At 32.5% G+C, this 17,872-nt stretch overlaps 1 protein-coding gene across 4 annotated transcripts; it reads left to right on the top strand.

Moving 5' to 3' along the window:
- Positions 1-315: 315 nt before the first annotated feature.
- On the top strand, positions 316-17,629 carry LOC132720959 (uncharacterized). Of its 4 annotated transcripts, none has more exons than XM_060705207.1 (11): positions 319-650; positions 1,590-1,817; positions 3,253-3,357; positions 5,268-5,360; positions 6,225-6,253; positions 6,713-6,826; positions 10,472-10,584; positions 11,692-11,830; positions 12,300-12,472; positions 16,662-16,794; positions 17,442-17,629. In XM_060705207.1, exons 1-11 carry the CDS (start codon positions 500-502, stop codon positions 17,517-17,519), a joined length of 1,356 nt encoding a protein of 451 aa, XP_060561190.1. In that variant the 5' UTR covers positions 319-499; the 3' UTR covers positions 17,520-17,629. The 4 variants fall into 4 exon arrangements, with proteins under 4 accessions (XP_060561192.1, XP_060561190.1, XP_060561189.1 ...); XM_060705206.1 differs by having other exon boundaries at positions 323-650; positions 3,253-3,372; XM_060705208.1 differs by having other exon boundaries at positions 334-650; positions 3,253-3,372; positions 16,662-16,798.
- The last annotated feature ends 243 nt before the right edge of the window (positions 17,630-17,872 follow it).

Genomic DNA, 17,872 nt, shown 5'->3' with positions numbered 1-17,872 from the left:
TGAAACCTCCTTCATGCTCTTTTGGCATAGTATTTTGAATTAGCAAAATTGTTTATTCCAACTAATGCAAATATTTATAGCGTAAAAAATACATTAAAATTTGGCAATAAAATGGCACTAAAATGTTTAGAAACATCATTCCGTCTGATACCATACTGGAATGATCAGCAAATTACTGAGAATTTCAGTTTGTTTTGGAAATTTTTATAAAGATTAAAAATAAGCATATTTGCCATTAGAATGGGTCAAGTATATTAATTTGATTATTTGTCAATCTGAACAATGAATATTTTATTATAATAGACATTAAAATATGTTTTTTTTTGTTTTTGTTCACAATGTTTTGTTTTTTTCAAAACAGTGTATATTAAGTAACTTACGTTTTTTTGATGATGTAAGTGTATGATAAGGTGAATCAATAACTGGGAACCTATAGATGGGTCTGCGATAAATTATTGAAACAAAATAATTTCTTTAAGTAGGCTTTAATTCTTCAGTCATGATACATTTATATTATAGAGATATCAGCTCTTCAGAGGCACACTGTGGCTGTTTATGGCAAACATACATACAAACAATAGAACCAGCAGCTCAAGTCATCTTTACCAATAAAGGAAAGCATTGTTATTTATGGGCAGCAAAACTGTGCTGTATGTAGTTTTTTAATTCATTTATTTTAAAAAAATCTTTTATTGACTCATTTCTGCAAGATAGCCCCTTCAATTCAAGTAGTGGAATGTTACAAATGTCAAATAATAAGCCCTGCAAGACATGGTCAAATGGTATATTGATATTCATACTCAAAATAATTGAACATATACTACAAGTTGGGATATTTTCCTGTTTTATGTATCTATAGATATCCCATATTAGAATCTAGCTTTGGCGGTAGAAATGTCCTGACTACTTTTAGTCAGTGACAGAGCTTTTCGCACAGGGAGGGGCAGAGACACTTCCCTTAAATTTGAGAAAAAAATTAAAAAGTATTTTTGACAAAGGGGAAGAAAAAAAACTTGTAAATTGAATTTTAGGGGAAAGGGAAAACTGCATCATCAGCATTTTTTTGTATTGCCTGAGGAGGAGCAGCCTTTTGTTAAATGGCCCATGTTATAGAAGGGGGAAAAAAAACTGAATGAACTGTAAAACTTTATGTACTTTCAAGTCTTTTGTCTTTACTTTAATTTTAATCTGATAACTTACTGTTTTTGCCAACTAAATCAGATTTTGACAAATTATGTTATTCTGTTAACTCTTGTTTTTTAATTTCATAAAAAAGATTAAATATAATTATGAATAAAAAATCTTATTTATTATTAAAATCACTAGCTTAATATACTGTGACTCTTTCTTGTTCCCCTAGCATTAAAGTGTTGAAATTACATCTCCTTTATATTTTTGTTGTGATCAATTCTGTCAAATACAAAAGATGAGATTCTAGAAAGATTATCTGTCAAAAATGGATGCAAGACGTGTTAATCAAGATATCTTGGTAAAAATGAAGTGCATTGTAAGATTTGAAACAAACATTTTCATATCTACATTTTTAATTTCATTGTATATGTTTATTAGCATAAATTCATGTTTTGCAGCAATTCTTGAAAATAATGAGAGAATTGTGCTTAACAGAAGAAACTCGCCAAAGAGACCAAAAACCACAGTGTTTAGAAATAGTCATGAACTGGAACATTTTCTAACACAGATCCAAAAAATAGAATCAATCCAGGAAAATGGGAGAAAAGTAAAAGAAATAGCAAAGAAAAGAAGAAGAAATGGAGTGGGAACACTTACAAAGGAGCTTGAAAACCTCCTAAATAAAGGTACTCAAGTACTACTCACAATGAAATTATTTTGTTCTGTGTTTTGTACACAAGTTTTATGACTTGCTTCTAGCATTAACTGGCCAGTTAAACAACTGTAATCAGAGGGGAGATGTTGCACAATTTTTAGCTTACCTGTCACAAAGTAATTTAAATTTTAGTAATCAGCAATCTCTTTTCCTCATTCTTTCAAGACCATAGACTACTGAAGACTGTAGACTGTCGATTTCAGGCTCTTCTAACGTGAAACGGCATGGCAAATTTTATTTTGTTAGTTTACTACAAGTGTTTTAGTTAATTTACCTTCAGCCCTTAAATATTATTTAAGAGCACACAACTGTCTAATTATAGGTAGAGCACACAAATTTGATTGTTTGATAGAGTTATGCAAACATTGACATTCTGTAATTAGGACTTTTGCCCAACAGATGAATCAGGCACTGAGTTCAGGTACTTGGTAAAGTTAGAAAAATCACTAACACTGAACAATTGAATTTTTTTGACAACACCAACATGTTGAATGATTTAAGCTGCTTTAGCATGACCTTAATCTCTAAATTACCTTGACTATCCAAGTCAAATATGAGATTTGAATTTTATAATTCCAATAAAATAATTTTTTCTAGGAATATTCAAAAACTACAATATTCTTCCTCCAATGTGTTTGACTTTAGAAATAGGAAAAAGTTGAGCATTGTCCCTGCTTGTTGTTGCCATTCTGTACTGACCTGACTTTGGTGTTGTTGTTTGTTTGTTGTTGTTGTTTTTTTTTGCAGTAAGTTAAATGAAGAACTTTTTCACTTCAATCTATTGAAATGTATAAACTGTAGAATAAGGATATCAGCCTACCATGAATTTACAAAATTAAATTCAAACTTGATACTTGGTATATACTCATTACATTTTTCTTGTCTCATGGAAATAATCTCTTTATTTTGATTGAAGTAGCCTGTTCTTCTGTTTCTTGGCTAGCTTAAATACTGAATTTAATTTTTCAGAGATTGTTAAGAAATATTAAGAAGAAAACATACTGTCTTATAATTACTATATTGCATTTATGATGTCTCAAACAAGACTGTATAATACATGCATGATAATGAACTTTAAGTTCACATATTCAAATGGCTCACACTGTTCTAGATATTTAATTTGTGAATTTCTCAATTTTCAGCTTTTGGTCTACAGATACAACATTTTCCGTCAGTGATAGTCCTAATAAATTACATTTTAAAACATGATTTGCATAGGGTTACTATTTGTTTAATCACGATTCCCGCCCATGCCTGAAAAAATTTAAGGCATGGAGTGAAAACTGAGGTCTTTCTCTTGAATTTAAAACTCGAAATTGCCATTACAGTTTAAGATTCTAATACTTAAAATCAAATCAAAAGTAATGAAACATTACTTATTAATGAAGGATTATGTATGTTTTCAGAAAAGGAAGCAATAAGAAAATCACAAGCAGCTTCTCTTAAACAAGCGATAATAACCGGAACATTGAGTAAAAAAAGCAAAAGACATGCTTATGGTGATTTCATTGGTAAGCCTGGGAAAAGTAAGTTGCCACCTTCATGGTAGCTTCATATGTACATTAAAACATCTCTTACTTAGACCAGAGAGAACACAGGAAGCTTGGAATATTACTGTCAAAATATTTATATGTTACACGGAGCACTGGATGAAACAATACTCTGTCATGCTATATTTTCCCCAAACATTGAGCAAAATTTTCCCCTTGGTCAGAAAAGATATGTAACTGCAGTAAAAAAAAGTTGAATAACCAAATAAACAACTAATTGAAAAAAAACATCTAAATTTGAAACGGAAAATTTGATTTAAAGTATTGCTGTGTTACATTTTAAACTGTTCGTGTTTGATTTCAGCTTAACCCCTTTTTAGCTAAACTATTAAAAAAATGGAAGGGCTATCCTATTTACGTAGGGCTTGGCATTGGTGTCAGTGTAACACTTTGCTAAATATGAGCCGCGTCACCACAAAACCAACATAGTGGGTTTGCGACCAGCATGGATCCAGACCAGCCTGCGCATCCGCGCAGTCTGATAAGGATCCATGCTGTTCGCTATCAGTTTCTCTACTTGTAATAGGGTTGGTAAGCGAACAGCATGGATCCTGATCAGTCTATGCGGATGCGCAGGCTGGTCTGGATCCATGCTGGTCGCAAACCCATTATGTTGGTTTTGTCATGATGCGGCTCATATTTTGAACTTGAAAATTCTTTGTAAAAGTTTTTCATGCAACAAAACTACTGAAGGTATTCTCTTATAAAAACTTAATGCATCACTTCTGGATCATAACCAGATATCACTTTAACAAGGTATTCACATGAAACTTAATAAATGTTGGTTTTTTTTGGATCTGGGTGAACTGGGTGTAACTGTCAAAGGCACATAACTCTTGACATGAATTTTGAATGAATTATGACCCTTTGTTAATTTAGAAAAAATTTGATATAAGTTTTGCTTGCAACATTAATCTTTCATAAAGCTGCTGATTGTATTCACTTAAAACTTGATTCATACTTTCTGAATTACAAGTCATGGTCTCTTTCAAAGACCCATAACTGTGGCAATGGATTTTGAACCGATTTTGAATGAAATAAGGATTTCTGTTAACTTATCAATATCCAGGACTATAAAGACTATTATAAAACTATTAACTTCCAAAGTGATTGATAAACAGTGAGTAATAATACATCATACATTGCTTGTTATTATCATTCAGTGTTTTTTTTTTCTCTACTTTGGAAATGGTGCCGGTGCCAGACTGATTGGGAAAAAATGCGTTATTTTGACTTAAATTGGGAATTTTTCAAAGCATTTTTTCAGCTAGACATAAGATTAGTCATCATAAATATAGACAACTAACAGCTTCCACTGTCCAGGGAGAACTATTGAGTGGTTATTTATATATGAATATGTTGGATTTAAATGATTTCAGAGAAATCACTTGGCCTTGTGGTTATGTTGAACAGCCATTTTGGGAATTTAAACATTGGAAATTGGGAATTTTAATGTCTATTTTCTATTGGGAACAGTACCGTTTTAGGGTAGTAGTTATATAAAGAAAAAAAACACTGTCATTATATAATATAAATTATTGATTCTGTGGTATTTTTCTATCTTATTAACAAATATGAGATGTTTGTTTATGTTTTTATCAAATATTCATACAATTGACTTGAATTGGAGCACTAGGAGAAAATACTATAAAATATCTAATAGCTAGCAGTACAAACTGAAATATATCTAACTCGAGGGCAACTATTATAGCGGTAACTGTTAAATTCAAGGCCTTGGATAAATCAAGTATATTTATTTATTTTTATTATTACACATGAACAGTGTGTGCCATTTTCACCTATATTTATATATGCTTTTATTATTCTGGAGAGATCTAACCTACCTTTAAGTTAAAGTAAGAATATTTCAGGTGGAACTGTGTCATGGGTGGAAGTTGTACCAGAAATACAGACTGTAAAACAGACTGTAAATTATCCACCCATCTCCCTATCAAAAGTCAATGGTAAGTTCTTTATATTCTTTTTTGTGAGGGAGAATTTTTTATTCTTTAATTAGAAGTTTCTTTTTGTAACAGTTAATTTAGATATTAGAAAATAGTCATAATTGAATTAGCTGTAAAACTTAAAAACATTATTAGTTATTGTCTGTAAAATAAAAAGAGGATATTGAATGAGAGCATAATATTATTTAATTAACGAGTTTGATAAACCTAAATCTAATATAATATTCTATTTACCAAATATCTAAAATAAGAACTGCTAACATTAAAAAAAGAATCACTATTTCGTTGGTGTATTTATATCATTTATCCCAGCTAAAATAGAGGTTGGATAGAGGTTGAAAAAATCTTTGACAACTCCCAAAAAAATTGTGAAGATTCCTTCTAGACAGCTCAACTTCTTAGGCTTATTTGACTTATTATGAAAAGTATTGTTTATGATTATTATCAAACAAAATATATTTGTTTGAAAAAAAAAGGTTTTACGGTTAAAAATGTTAAAATTTTCCCATTTTCCTTTTTGAAATAGTGCTCAATATTCCAATTTAATAGGCTGTCATAAAAAAAATGTCACTGTTAGATTAAATATGAGCCGCGTCACGACAAAACCAACATAATGGGTTTGCGACCAGCATGGATCCAGACCAGCCTGCGCATCCGCGCAGTCTGATCAGGATCCATGCTGTTCGCTTACAGACCCTATAACAAGTAAAGAAACTGATAGCGAACAGCATGGATCCTGACCAGACTGCGCGGATGCGCAGGCTGGTCTGGATCCATGCTGGTCGCAAACACATTATGTTGGTTTTGTCATGACGCGGCTCATATGTGTATTAAATATTGCTGCAACTATTTGTATTTTTGCAGGTGTTGAAAATGTCAAGGACATTTACACTGTAAGTAAGTTTGATTTTTATATTCACATGTATGTGTAATGATAGAAAGTGTTGTTTTAACTTTGTGACTTGTATCAGACAGTTCCCCTCTTGATCTCAGGATTGCAGGTTTGAACCATATCCATTGTTTACTAATTTATAATGGCACTGGTTTAGTTTTGCAAAGAAGCAAATGTCATACCTTGTAGGAGACAGTGATTTTTTTGTCAAGATTAGATAACTTTAGTTAACTTTCAGTCTAATTCTAATTAGTTACTTCCCTTTATTTCTCACTCTAAGACACTAGTTCTCACCAACTCCCAGAATGTTCTTGTTTCATTCGGTCTCTCTGAGAAACCAAGTAGAGATTTTGATTAAGTGTCATTTTGATTAAACAAATTAAAGTTACAATTTATGTGCAATTTTTTTTTTAATTTCTCCAATGAAAGACAATTTACCTCATTGAATCTGTATTTCTAGGTAAGACAGCATTGGATAGATCTAGATATGCCAGTTGACCAGTTCAAGCTTGGAGTTTTCATGATCATTCTACTGCTAAACATTCTTGTTGTTGTTGTACTTATATTCTGCAGGGTAAGTCTTCTCACAATTTTCTTTAATTCATATTTAAGCTCAATTTACCTGTGAAGTATTTATTAATTATGCTTCCCGAAGGTAGAGCATATAGTCACCGCCTTGTCTGTCTGTCCGCCCTATCTGTCTGTCCGTCTGTCTGCACTACAAAATAAGGTTAGAGGGGCATCTTACTATAAACAGAACAAAAGAGAACAAGAGTTCATTCTGTAACAATTAAGGAAAGGGCCAATGGCTCTCTATTAAAAAGAAAGAAAATAACAATAGAAATGGCCCTTTATCCAAATTCGATCGCATGTCCGTCTGTCCATCTGTTGTGCTTGTCCAGACCATAACATAAAAACCCTTGGAGATGATTTGTTTAAACTTCACGCAGTGGAAGAGGGCATGGAGGCGGAGTGCAGTGTCCCTTTCAGAAAAATCTTGTCCAGGACATAACTCTAAAACTATAAGAGATATCAACATGAAACTTGGTAGGTAGATAGATGTCAATGGGTAGATGTGCAGTGCACAATAACGATAACTCTGCCTTGCCTAATTTTGGAGTTATTGCCCTTTGTTAATTTTTACACTTTGAACATTGTCTGGGACATAACTTAATAATTATAAGAGATATCAACATGACACTTTTTAGGTAGATAGATCTCATTTGGTAGAAGTGCAGTGCAAAAGAACCATAACTCTGTTTTTCCGTGGTTTTTTTTTAGCTCACCTGTCACAAAGTGACAGGGTGAGCTTTTGTGATCGCTTTTCGTCCGGCGTCCGTCCGTCCATAAACTTTTACTTTAAATGACATCTCCTCATAAACCACTAAGCCAATTTCATCCAAACTTCACAGGAATGTTCCTTTGGTGGTCACCTTTAAAAATTGTTCAAAGAATTTAATTCCATGCAGAACTCTGGTTGCCATGGCAACCGAAAGGATAAACTTTAAATATCTTTTTTTAAAAAGCCCAAAGAGCTAGAGCTAAGATATTTAGCATGAAACATGTTCTAATGAATGTCTACCAAGTTTGTTCAAATAAAAGCCCTGGGGTCAAAATTGGCCCCGCCCCGGGGGTCATTGATTTTCCTTATATGTGTATAGCAAAAACTTAAAAATCTTTTTTGAAAAAACCCAAATAGCTAGAGTTTAGATATTAAGCATGAAACATGTTCTAGTAAGTGTCTACAAAGTTTGTTCAAATAAAAGCCCTGGGGTCAAAACTGGTCCCGCCCCAGGGGTGTCATTGTTTTTAACTATATGTGTATAGTAAAAACTTAAAAAATCTTCTTTTAAAAAACCCAATGAGCAACAGCTAAGATGTTTAGCATGAAACATCTTCTTATAGGTGTCTACCAAGTTTGTTCAAATAAAAGCCCTTGGGTTAAAATTGGCCCTGCAGGGGGTGGTGGGGGGGAGGGGCAGATCATTGTTTTTCATTATATGTGTGTAGTAAAATCTTAACATCATGAAACATCTTCTTATGGGTGTCTTCAAAGTTTGTTCAAATAAAAGCCTTGGGGTTTAAACTTGCCCCGCTCCAGGGGCCTATATACAGGTGAGCGACCTCAGGGCCATCATGGCCCTCTTGTTTTTTTAAAAATCTCCCCTTTTAGAAAAATCTTGTCCGGGACATAACTCTGAAACTATAAGTAATAGTGACATGAAACTTTGTAGGTAGATAGATCTCATTGGATATTCAGTGTCTATTCTAGGAGGGGGATCGGGGGATTCACTCCTATTTTTGAGAATTCCCCCCTATTGATGAAAATATTACATAGAGAAAGAAGGAAAAAAATCAGTAAATGTAATAAATTCTCACTTTTCGATAAAAATCCCCCCTGTTTTTCAAATCCTAAAATAGACACTGGATATTAATGCAGGGCAAAATAACCATAACTCTGCCTTACCTAATTTTGGAGTTATTGCCCTTTGTTCATTTATTCACTTTAAACTTTGTCCGGGACATAGTTCTGAAACCATAGGAGGTATCAACAAAAAATTATGTAAGTAGATATATCTCATTAAATGGAAGTACAGTATAAAGAACTGTAACTCTGCCTGCCTTAATTTTGGAGTAATTGCCCTTTGTTCATTTTTTACACTTTGAACATTGTCTAGGACATAGCTCTGAAAGTATAAGAGATATGAACAAGACACTTTGTAGATAGATAGGTCTCATTGGGTAGATGTTCAGTGCACAAGAACTTGCCTAATTTTGGAGTTATATAGAGGATATTTGTTTGTTTTGCATGTAAGATTGAAATATAATTTCACTGAGTGAACACCAGATGCAATATTTTCACGAGTGGCGTAGCCACGAACGAGTGAAAATATAATAGCTGGTGTTCACAAATGAAATATATTTCAATCTTATATGTAAAACAAATAAATTTTCTTTTTATTTCATGCTTTTTAAGTGATTTTAAGTATTGTTTTACTGATTTTACCGCGTAACGTCGCGCATTCTCCTTTGTGACGTCATCACATCATGACGTCACATCATCAATTTTGAAATATAGTTCTGTTAAATTTCACTACTTTTGCTACATTTTTAACATGATGTATGGTAACATCGACTTTCTTTTCCTAAAGAAGCAAAATTGACGCATGACGGCACTTATTTCTGCCTGTTTTTCCATTTAGTTATGATTTTCTTTTCATCCGCATTCAGATATAGTCCGGCTACAGTGAAAATTATATTTTATAAATTTCACTAGTGGTTTATCAGAATATAATCATCTGATATATTACAATAAAACACTGGAAAGCATGAAATAATGCACTTTAAAGGGACTCTGAAACTACAAGAGGTGTAATTTTCTGTGTCTAAAACCTATTCGGGGAGCATCACTAGGTTCAAACCAGGCTATTGTTGTACTTTGTCTTCCATTTTTTGCTTGGTTGCTCATTAACTCAATTCCTTAATGTTTTAAAAAATTTGAAAAAAAAAATAAAGAAGGACAGTTGTTAAATGTATCAAATTCAATACATAAAATTGAACTTTACATACTACATTTGCATAAATCTAATTCAGTGTTACATTTGCTATATTTATAGATCATAATTATCAATAATTTATTGTGAAGGACCCTTTGTTAAAATCTTAAATCTTTATAACTATGCCCCATGTCAAGGGACATCATAGCACTTGTCCCTCATAGCAGTAGGTTTGAATCCTGCAGTGGAATTCATTTCACACATGATGTGTGGTTCTTCTAAGTATATTCCAAGTATGTGTTGTTTTTCCTCCACCAGTAATTCTGGAGAGTCACTATATTACTTTGATAGTGAGGAGTAACATAAGTTTAACACAACATAAAAAGAAAAGAAAAAAAATAGAAAAAAAGGGTTATGATATTATGTTAGGCTCCTAAACAAGCAATGTGTTCAAACATGACAAGAAAGTATTATTAAAAAGATATGGTATACAAGGTCAAGGTTTACTTTCAAAAACACTGACTGTAAATTTATTTTAGTTTGGAAAACAAAATATATTAAAACCTAACAACTTTGAATTGTTTAAGCAGAAGTGTCTTCTCTAGATAAACCATACACGGATGATAGGTCAAGTTGGTATTGGGTCAAGGTCTTGTCAGTTGGAGGTCATTGAAATTTCAAGGTCAGGTCTGTGATAGGTCAAAGTTCAAATATATTTTCAGGGTTCAGATAGGGCAAAAAAACAATTTGAAACAAAACGGCCGCCAGGTGACCTAAATTTAGATGATCGATCAGAACAAGGGAGAAAAAAGAAACCAATGAGTTCTCCTTTCAGGTATTACATATTGTAAATTTCTTTAACTCTAAACCTGCTATGTTTATGTTATGGATTTGCCCAGATTTGAATTTGAAAACAGTCCATTTGAAATTTTAAAAAATCAAAAATTTCCATATCAAAAGACAAACATTGAGCTTCTATAAGTATAGGACCTGGTCAGAGAGCATACATGTGAAAGCTGTCCAGGCTCTAGACTTGTGGCAAAGGCTTATTACTTTCAGTTCAAGCAGGTTAAGGGGTAAAAAAGAAGAAAACAGGGCCACAACCTTCATTTACAACTCCTGTCAATTTTTTTTCTGTTTGTTCAGGTCAAGCTATTTTTCCAAAGCATTTTAAATGTCATTGTATTGGTATGCAGTTATTGTATGGTGATGAGGTGAATACACAAATCTACAGAGCTTTAGCCTCAGTGAATATCACATTTAGCCAGGTCCATAGACTAGGATATTCACCAAAATCTTCAACTCTTTTTTATTTTATAATAAAAATAAAAATCTTCATTTGGAAAGTTTTCAATTTGTCTCACTACCATTTCAAGGATATTCTAAGGCAGAAATTTCCAAAAATAAAGTTTTTTTTTTCATGTTTTCAGCATTTGTAACCCTTTCTAAAGCATGTAAATGTTAATTAATATACAAATCAAAATGCCTCTAGAAGTCACTATTTTGTTTTGATTTTACCAATTTTTGTAAAAATGAATAAATGTTTGAATGAACTATACTAATTAGACTCAGGTGGGCAAATGTGGGCTGTCATTGCCCTTTTTTTGTATTAGACGGTTCAAATATACATACATGTAGTACTTGCATTTTACTTCAGATTCAAAAGGAATTGTACAAGTTTATGTTAATATTAAAATTTACTACACATGTACAAACTGTATCTTCATCAGCAAAAATGGTCGGCATATGCCTCCAGGATAGCACCAGACCAGACCGTACATTCTGTACAGTTTGCTACTTTCTTTAAGTGTATTAGTAAATAAATCCCTTAAAGGAGCAATGAATTGCTTCATATTCAGAATCTCAGTTGGATTATGGTTGAATGAGACCAGTGCAGCAATAAAGTTGAATGCAAAACCCATTTGAATAACAAATTTTACAGTGCTTTCCTGAAATCATGTTCAAAGAAAATAAACCAAAGAAAGAAAAAGGAAAATGCCTCAACTAAGTATTTAGAGCAGATGATTGAAGTAAACCCAGATGTATATACAACAAATAGAAATGCGCATTCTAAAGTTAGGGTATGTATATACATGTAGATAGATCTTGCTTCATTTATCAATACAGTGAAGTTATTATTTATACATAAATTGTCATTTATGAAATAGCTCCAACAACTATTTATTCAAAAATTTGCATTTTCAAAAACTTACTCAAGTATTTTTCCAATTTTAGTTATGTTATCAGTATTCTTTTATCCAATTTACCAAATTTCATGACTCAAAAATTTCCCAAATTGGCAAGACTAGCTATGGTACTATGTTAAGAGGAAATTCTCTAAGCTCAAACTTTGATCTCAGGTTCATGTATTTGATTGGCCTGAAACTGCCACAAAATCTACACTGACCAAGGACATTTTTGGAATTTGAGAAAAAAAAAATCAGAAAAAAAGATTTATGACCTTGAGACCAGATCTGTTACAGGGCTACACAATTCATTGTATGTCAATGTTGGAATGTATAAATTTACTTAAAGATGTTATTTTTTTAGGAAAACTCACCATATATAAATATTGAAATGTCTCCTAAAAAGATATCTCGAGGTTTATATGAAGGTATTGATGAAGAGTCTGAAGGTTTACTTGATAATACATATGAGGAGCCTGTATCTGTCCGCTCTAATGACACAGAGAATCCCAGAGAATTTCAAAAGAGGAATTACAGGTAAAAAATTAAGGCTGTTTTGTTGTTGTTTTGTGGCTTATTTGGGATATATCTGAATAAGTTTCATTAATCTTTGAAAACCATAATCTATTGTTGGTTCTGTTAGAGCTAAAATAATAAAACATGAATCATGCATATTTTATTGTACTATATTTACAAGGCTGGTATAAAACAAAGAAAATAATGAAAATTGCAAATCATAATTGCTTCTTACTTTTTGATTTGTCTTTTAATGTCTATATCTGGGATTTATCTCATAGTGAAGTGAGTATTTGATACAGTGTTTGAAAACCACAGGCCATTTGTATTACTGGTTGATAATTATTAATATTAACTAGCCCTAAAAATGTTTTTCAAATCACAGGTCCAAAGAACATTTAAAATCATGATTAAAACAGTTGTTTTGTTATTTTATTCCCTTGATCATGGATATCTAAGGTGTTTAATTAGAAATTCGGTAAATTTCATTTTTAGAAATAAATTAATTGACTGGTAATTTTCCACTGACTAGTTGGGCTAGTAACTTGGAAAATCTGCCTTAAATTCTTCTAGCCATGAGCGAGCAGGTTACCAGTAAAGTCACAGACTATTAGTATGACAGACCATACTTACAGGTATATGATAAATGAGTGGTCTGATGCCAGATGGGACTAACCCTTATACTTTCGATTTTCAGAATATTGCCACTGAAGGTTTCCAAATCCCCCAACAAAATATATTTCAGGGAGACAATATTTTACTTTTACAAAATAAAATATAGACAAAGAAGAATTGTTTCTCAACTATTTATTTAATACTGCTTATGTGGCTTTTTTTAAAACCATGATTTTGTGGAATAGTTCATTCTGGCATTTGTGTATATGTAACATCACAAGTGAACTAATCCAAGCTATTGAAGTTTTAAAAAATCAAACTAGTAAGAACAATTGAAATTGAACAACATTAATTCAAATCATCATCTGATTCATCACTGTTCCAGGTATCCCATAATGGCGCTTTATTAATGTCTATAAATCTTTGAGATCGGAATTCATTTTTCTGACACATATAAACTGCTTGAAAATCCAATCCAAATTCAATATGTTGATAAGCTTCATAGAAAACACACCAAGCAGGTGGTTTCTTTCATTTGGATGAGAATTTTAAAACCTTCAGGTGGCTCTTACTAAGCATTAAAGTACACTGGTCAGGCGATAGATATGTACTTCGTACAATATTAAGTTCTGTGATATTGACAACTTGTGGTAAGTCAACTACAATAGATTTATTCAACCGAAGAAATTCAAAATTTGTCATTTCAAGTTTTTTCAGTCCTGGGTGACATGATAAATGATGTATTTCTGAAGAATCAATAAAGTTGCATCCACTTATATCTAAAAAATTTAAATGTGGCATACATTTAACAAAACTTAGATTTTGCACTAACAAATTCCTGCTTAAGTCAACGAATGTTATACTGCTGCAACGACACAACTGAAATTGAACATGAAGATTTATAGCAGCAGGGTTTCCATTGATATCATACATTTGACCTTTGACGCTTTTAAATTTCAAAATATTTATATGTTGAGCATGCATATCAAGTAAATGTCCAAAACTATTGTCATCATACAAAGAATCCTGTGGTATTTCCATGGTGACATTTTTCCACAACTGCTTGTCGTGTGCAACTTTGTAAAGAAATTTGCAAGTGACAGCAACCTTGAGCAATTCTTTTGTCGCCAAATTTCCAAGAACTTTCAAGAGCAACTCATTCGGCAAGTCTGTCAGTCGCACTGGAATGAGAAACAAGAAAATTATTCTAAGTTATAGTCAATACTGTTTCCACAAAGATCGTCATTCTCTATAGATCTGTCAACTTCTTATGATTTATAAAAACTGTGATGCACAGGTGGAATGTAAGGCAAACGTTCCTTAAGGTCCTTTGCCTTCTCTTGACTTATTTTTCTTCCATTTGGATACAGCAAACCAACTTCAACATCAATACCCGGAACTTCCTGTCCACAGCTTCGTCGTTTGGGTGCAAAGTTGACCTCATTAAACTCTGTTTCTTCATGTGTGTACTTGTACTGCATTATGTATGGTCTTGACTTCTGAAACCTTATATGCCTAATCTTCAGCCACTCTACCTTTTCGTTGTTGGCATTCTTTTTTCTGTCTATAATAATGGATTTTTCTAATTTTTTTGTTGAAAAGAAATCATTGCAAGACATCTCTATGACTTTGAATGGGTGCTTGCTTCTTGATTTACGTACCAAATCATACCATTCAGTCGGAACATACATGTTAGGATTATACTTAAGGGAACGTTCAATGTCTCCAAAATCACTATCACAAGGTAAATAGGAATGGCCACTAACGAGAAATTTATGGTCAACAGTTTCAAGAGATGTGGTTGCAACTAAATGCATCCATTATGAACAAACTTTTATGTTTCGGTTCTGTCCACCGCACGAATCAGACCAGGCAGTCAGATGATTGATTTCACTATCGAGGAAATTCTTTGTAAAATATTTCAAACATGAAGAAACCTCTTGAGCCCCGCGAGATGCAACAGCTTCATGCCACATAAACATGTAACTTTTTTCATCATCACTTTGATATGAGTGTATTCCTAGGTTATAAACCCATAATTGCCTCTTGTAGTAAGCCAAACTGGTCTGAATTCTAGGGGTTGGTAAAGTTTTTTGAAGATCAAATGTAATTGTGACTTGCTTTTTATCTGTTTTGACTACATTCTGATCAAATTTAAAGGCTTCACGTGCTATTTTACTAATGTTTAAATGCTCAGTATGTTTCTTTTCAATTTCCTTCCGTTTTTCGTAATCATCTACCATTAGTGCTATTTTATTTGCATCACATGTTTTGAAGGAATCATTTTCTGGTGTTTTAAAAAAATAGTTAAAGTTATCATAGAAAACTTTGTTATACATTGACATGCTTACATACTCAAAGCTGTTTTCAGAACACCATTCTCTATAAAGATTGTACATTTTCGTTAGGTTTAGATCTGGTGAAAGATATTGGCGTTCAGTATCTCTTCTGCAATAATGTGAGGTGTACTTAGGAAAACTATTTATATGGGTTTTGACTAAATCAACTTTATCTTGACTTACTTTATTACTAGGCTCATGCCTCCCTCTCAAGTCTTTCAGGTTTCCGCTTTTCATTTTTTCAATAGCTCTGTGTATTCGAGCACTATCGACCTGTAGAGTGTTCATAAACATATTCTTACAAATTCTTTTCTTGGTACCATTTGAGTCATTAAGATAATAATATCGAGAATTCTGTCTTCTAGAATTTCTACCTTTGTCAGTATACCTCCTTTCCAGACTGTGTCACTTAACGTGTGCATTTATGTAGATTGTTTGTATTTCCCAATTACCACTCCAAATTACATTGGACAGAAACATTCATAGTCTTTAAACATTTTCTCTGGCTTTATTGTGCCACTTACTGTAGTATAGGATTTACCTTTGTTTCGTTTCTCCTTTCTGACATTTTTTTCCATGTTTCAGGGGCCCTCCTTTTTCTCTTATTGTTATTAACGATAGGTTCACTAACAGAGTTTATTGATCTTGTTTCTTGGGAATCAATAATGTTTATATCTGCCTCAATAATACCTGTGTTATTACAAGCCGCACCAATACCTGTATGTTCCACTGGATATTTTACATGGTAGCTTTGGTCAACTTCTTTTTCTTCATTGCTGTTATTTATATCTTTCTGTGATATTTCATAGTCAGAATTTTCCTCATCTGTAACAGTTTCATTCATTTAGTGTACATTCAACAATATAAAAGAACAGAATGATCGTTAAAGGTTCATATACAGGCAATAAAAATGTTTGCCCTGAATGCCTGTGTACCCTGAAAATTTGTGCCAACAACATACACACTTATCAAGCACTATTGGTTCCTGGTTCGCTCTGGCAAACTTGTATGTAAAGACTTACTGTTGAAGTGGGATAGTTCACATGTTTGAATTTTCCCACATTTTTTACTATAGGAAGCTAGGAAACCAGACTAAATAATAGAGATTTTTATGAAGAGTACATATGGTCATGGAACTCATTTCTTAAGATTTTGTGGGTTAGTTCCCTTTGGCATAAGACCACACAAATGTCTTGAGTAGTTTAATGTAAAAAAAAACAATATAAACATGAGTGTATTTTTATTTTCATATACAGTCGCAGATTAGACAGTGTTTCAGAAGATGAGAGTTTGCCACCATCAAAATATTTCACAAGAGAGTCAGACGCCAGTAACAAATCCGTATCTTTCTCCTTATCACCAAATACTTACCTTACGTTACAGGACAGAGTAGGTACAAACAGTACTAATATTACTTCTATTATTTATTTTTAGCTTTATTTTATCAAGCTTTTGCTGCATACTGTCAGGTTAATGCTTGTTGCCATTACCCTCCAGAAACATTGGCCAATTTTTATTTCTTAATGAATTGTCTTCATACTTGGACACAACAAAGCTTTGGACAGGACCTTCAAGGGGACCAGACAAAACTTGACCTTTATTCGTAAATGACCTTCAAGGTCAAATGTTTGAGTTTTGCTTGATTTTTGCTGTAATTGGCTATTATGATTAGCAATAACTTTGTAAATAATATATTGTCTTCATACTTGGACACAAGAATTTTTTGGACAAGACATTAAAGAAAATTTAATTGAACGTAACCTTGACCTTAATTTGACCTTGACACTTAAGGTCAAATTAGTGAATTTTGCTAAAACTGGCCATAACTGTTACCTATTCATGAATTTGATTTATACTTGGACAAAAGGACATTTAAAACCTTGATTGGCAAGGTCAAATATTTGAAATTTGTTTAATTGTTATAACTTTGTTATTTATTTATGGATTTGAATTGACATTATTAATATTATCATTAAAAATGAAGACTATAATTAATTTGTTCCAGATTATTAATAGAGGATGTATTGTTGTTTCAGATGCTCGTGCACCCGTCGAGCCGCAGGAAACGCCTTAGAAGAAAGGGAATAACTATGCCTTTCAAAATGACTAAATGATTGAAAGAGTGTTTATGTATGTAAATAAAGCTGTCAAAATTAACATTACCCTTAGACAAGTGATAAGTCTGGTAATCATCAAAATTTTAATAAAAAATAATTTTACATTGTTTTGTATTTTATCATGTATTTTTTTACTCACCTGAGCACCAAGTGCTCAGGAGGGAACTTTTGATGGCAGTTTAACTGCCAATCATAGTTATATATGTACAAATTCTTTAAATAACTTCTCCTAAACCATTTGATGGATTTTGACCAAACTTTACAGGCTGTGTTTTTTCTCACTGATTTTGGGAAAATTATCATTAATATTGCTAAGTAAGGATTTTGGAAAATTATACAATTTTTAAAGA

This window comes from Ruditapes philippinarum, unplaced genomic scaffold (genome assembly GCF_026571515.1).
Source record: "Ruditapes philippinarum isolate M1 unplaced genomic scaffold, ASM2657151v2 ctg145_1_1_1_1, whole genome shotgun sequence".
Taxonomy (NCBI): Eukaryota; Metazoa; Mollusca; class Bivalvia; order Venerida; family Veneridae; genus Ruditapes; species Ruditapes philippinarum.
Note: the sequence above shows the minus strand (reverse complement) of the source record. Positions and strands in the feature narration are given on the sequence as shown.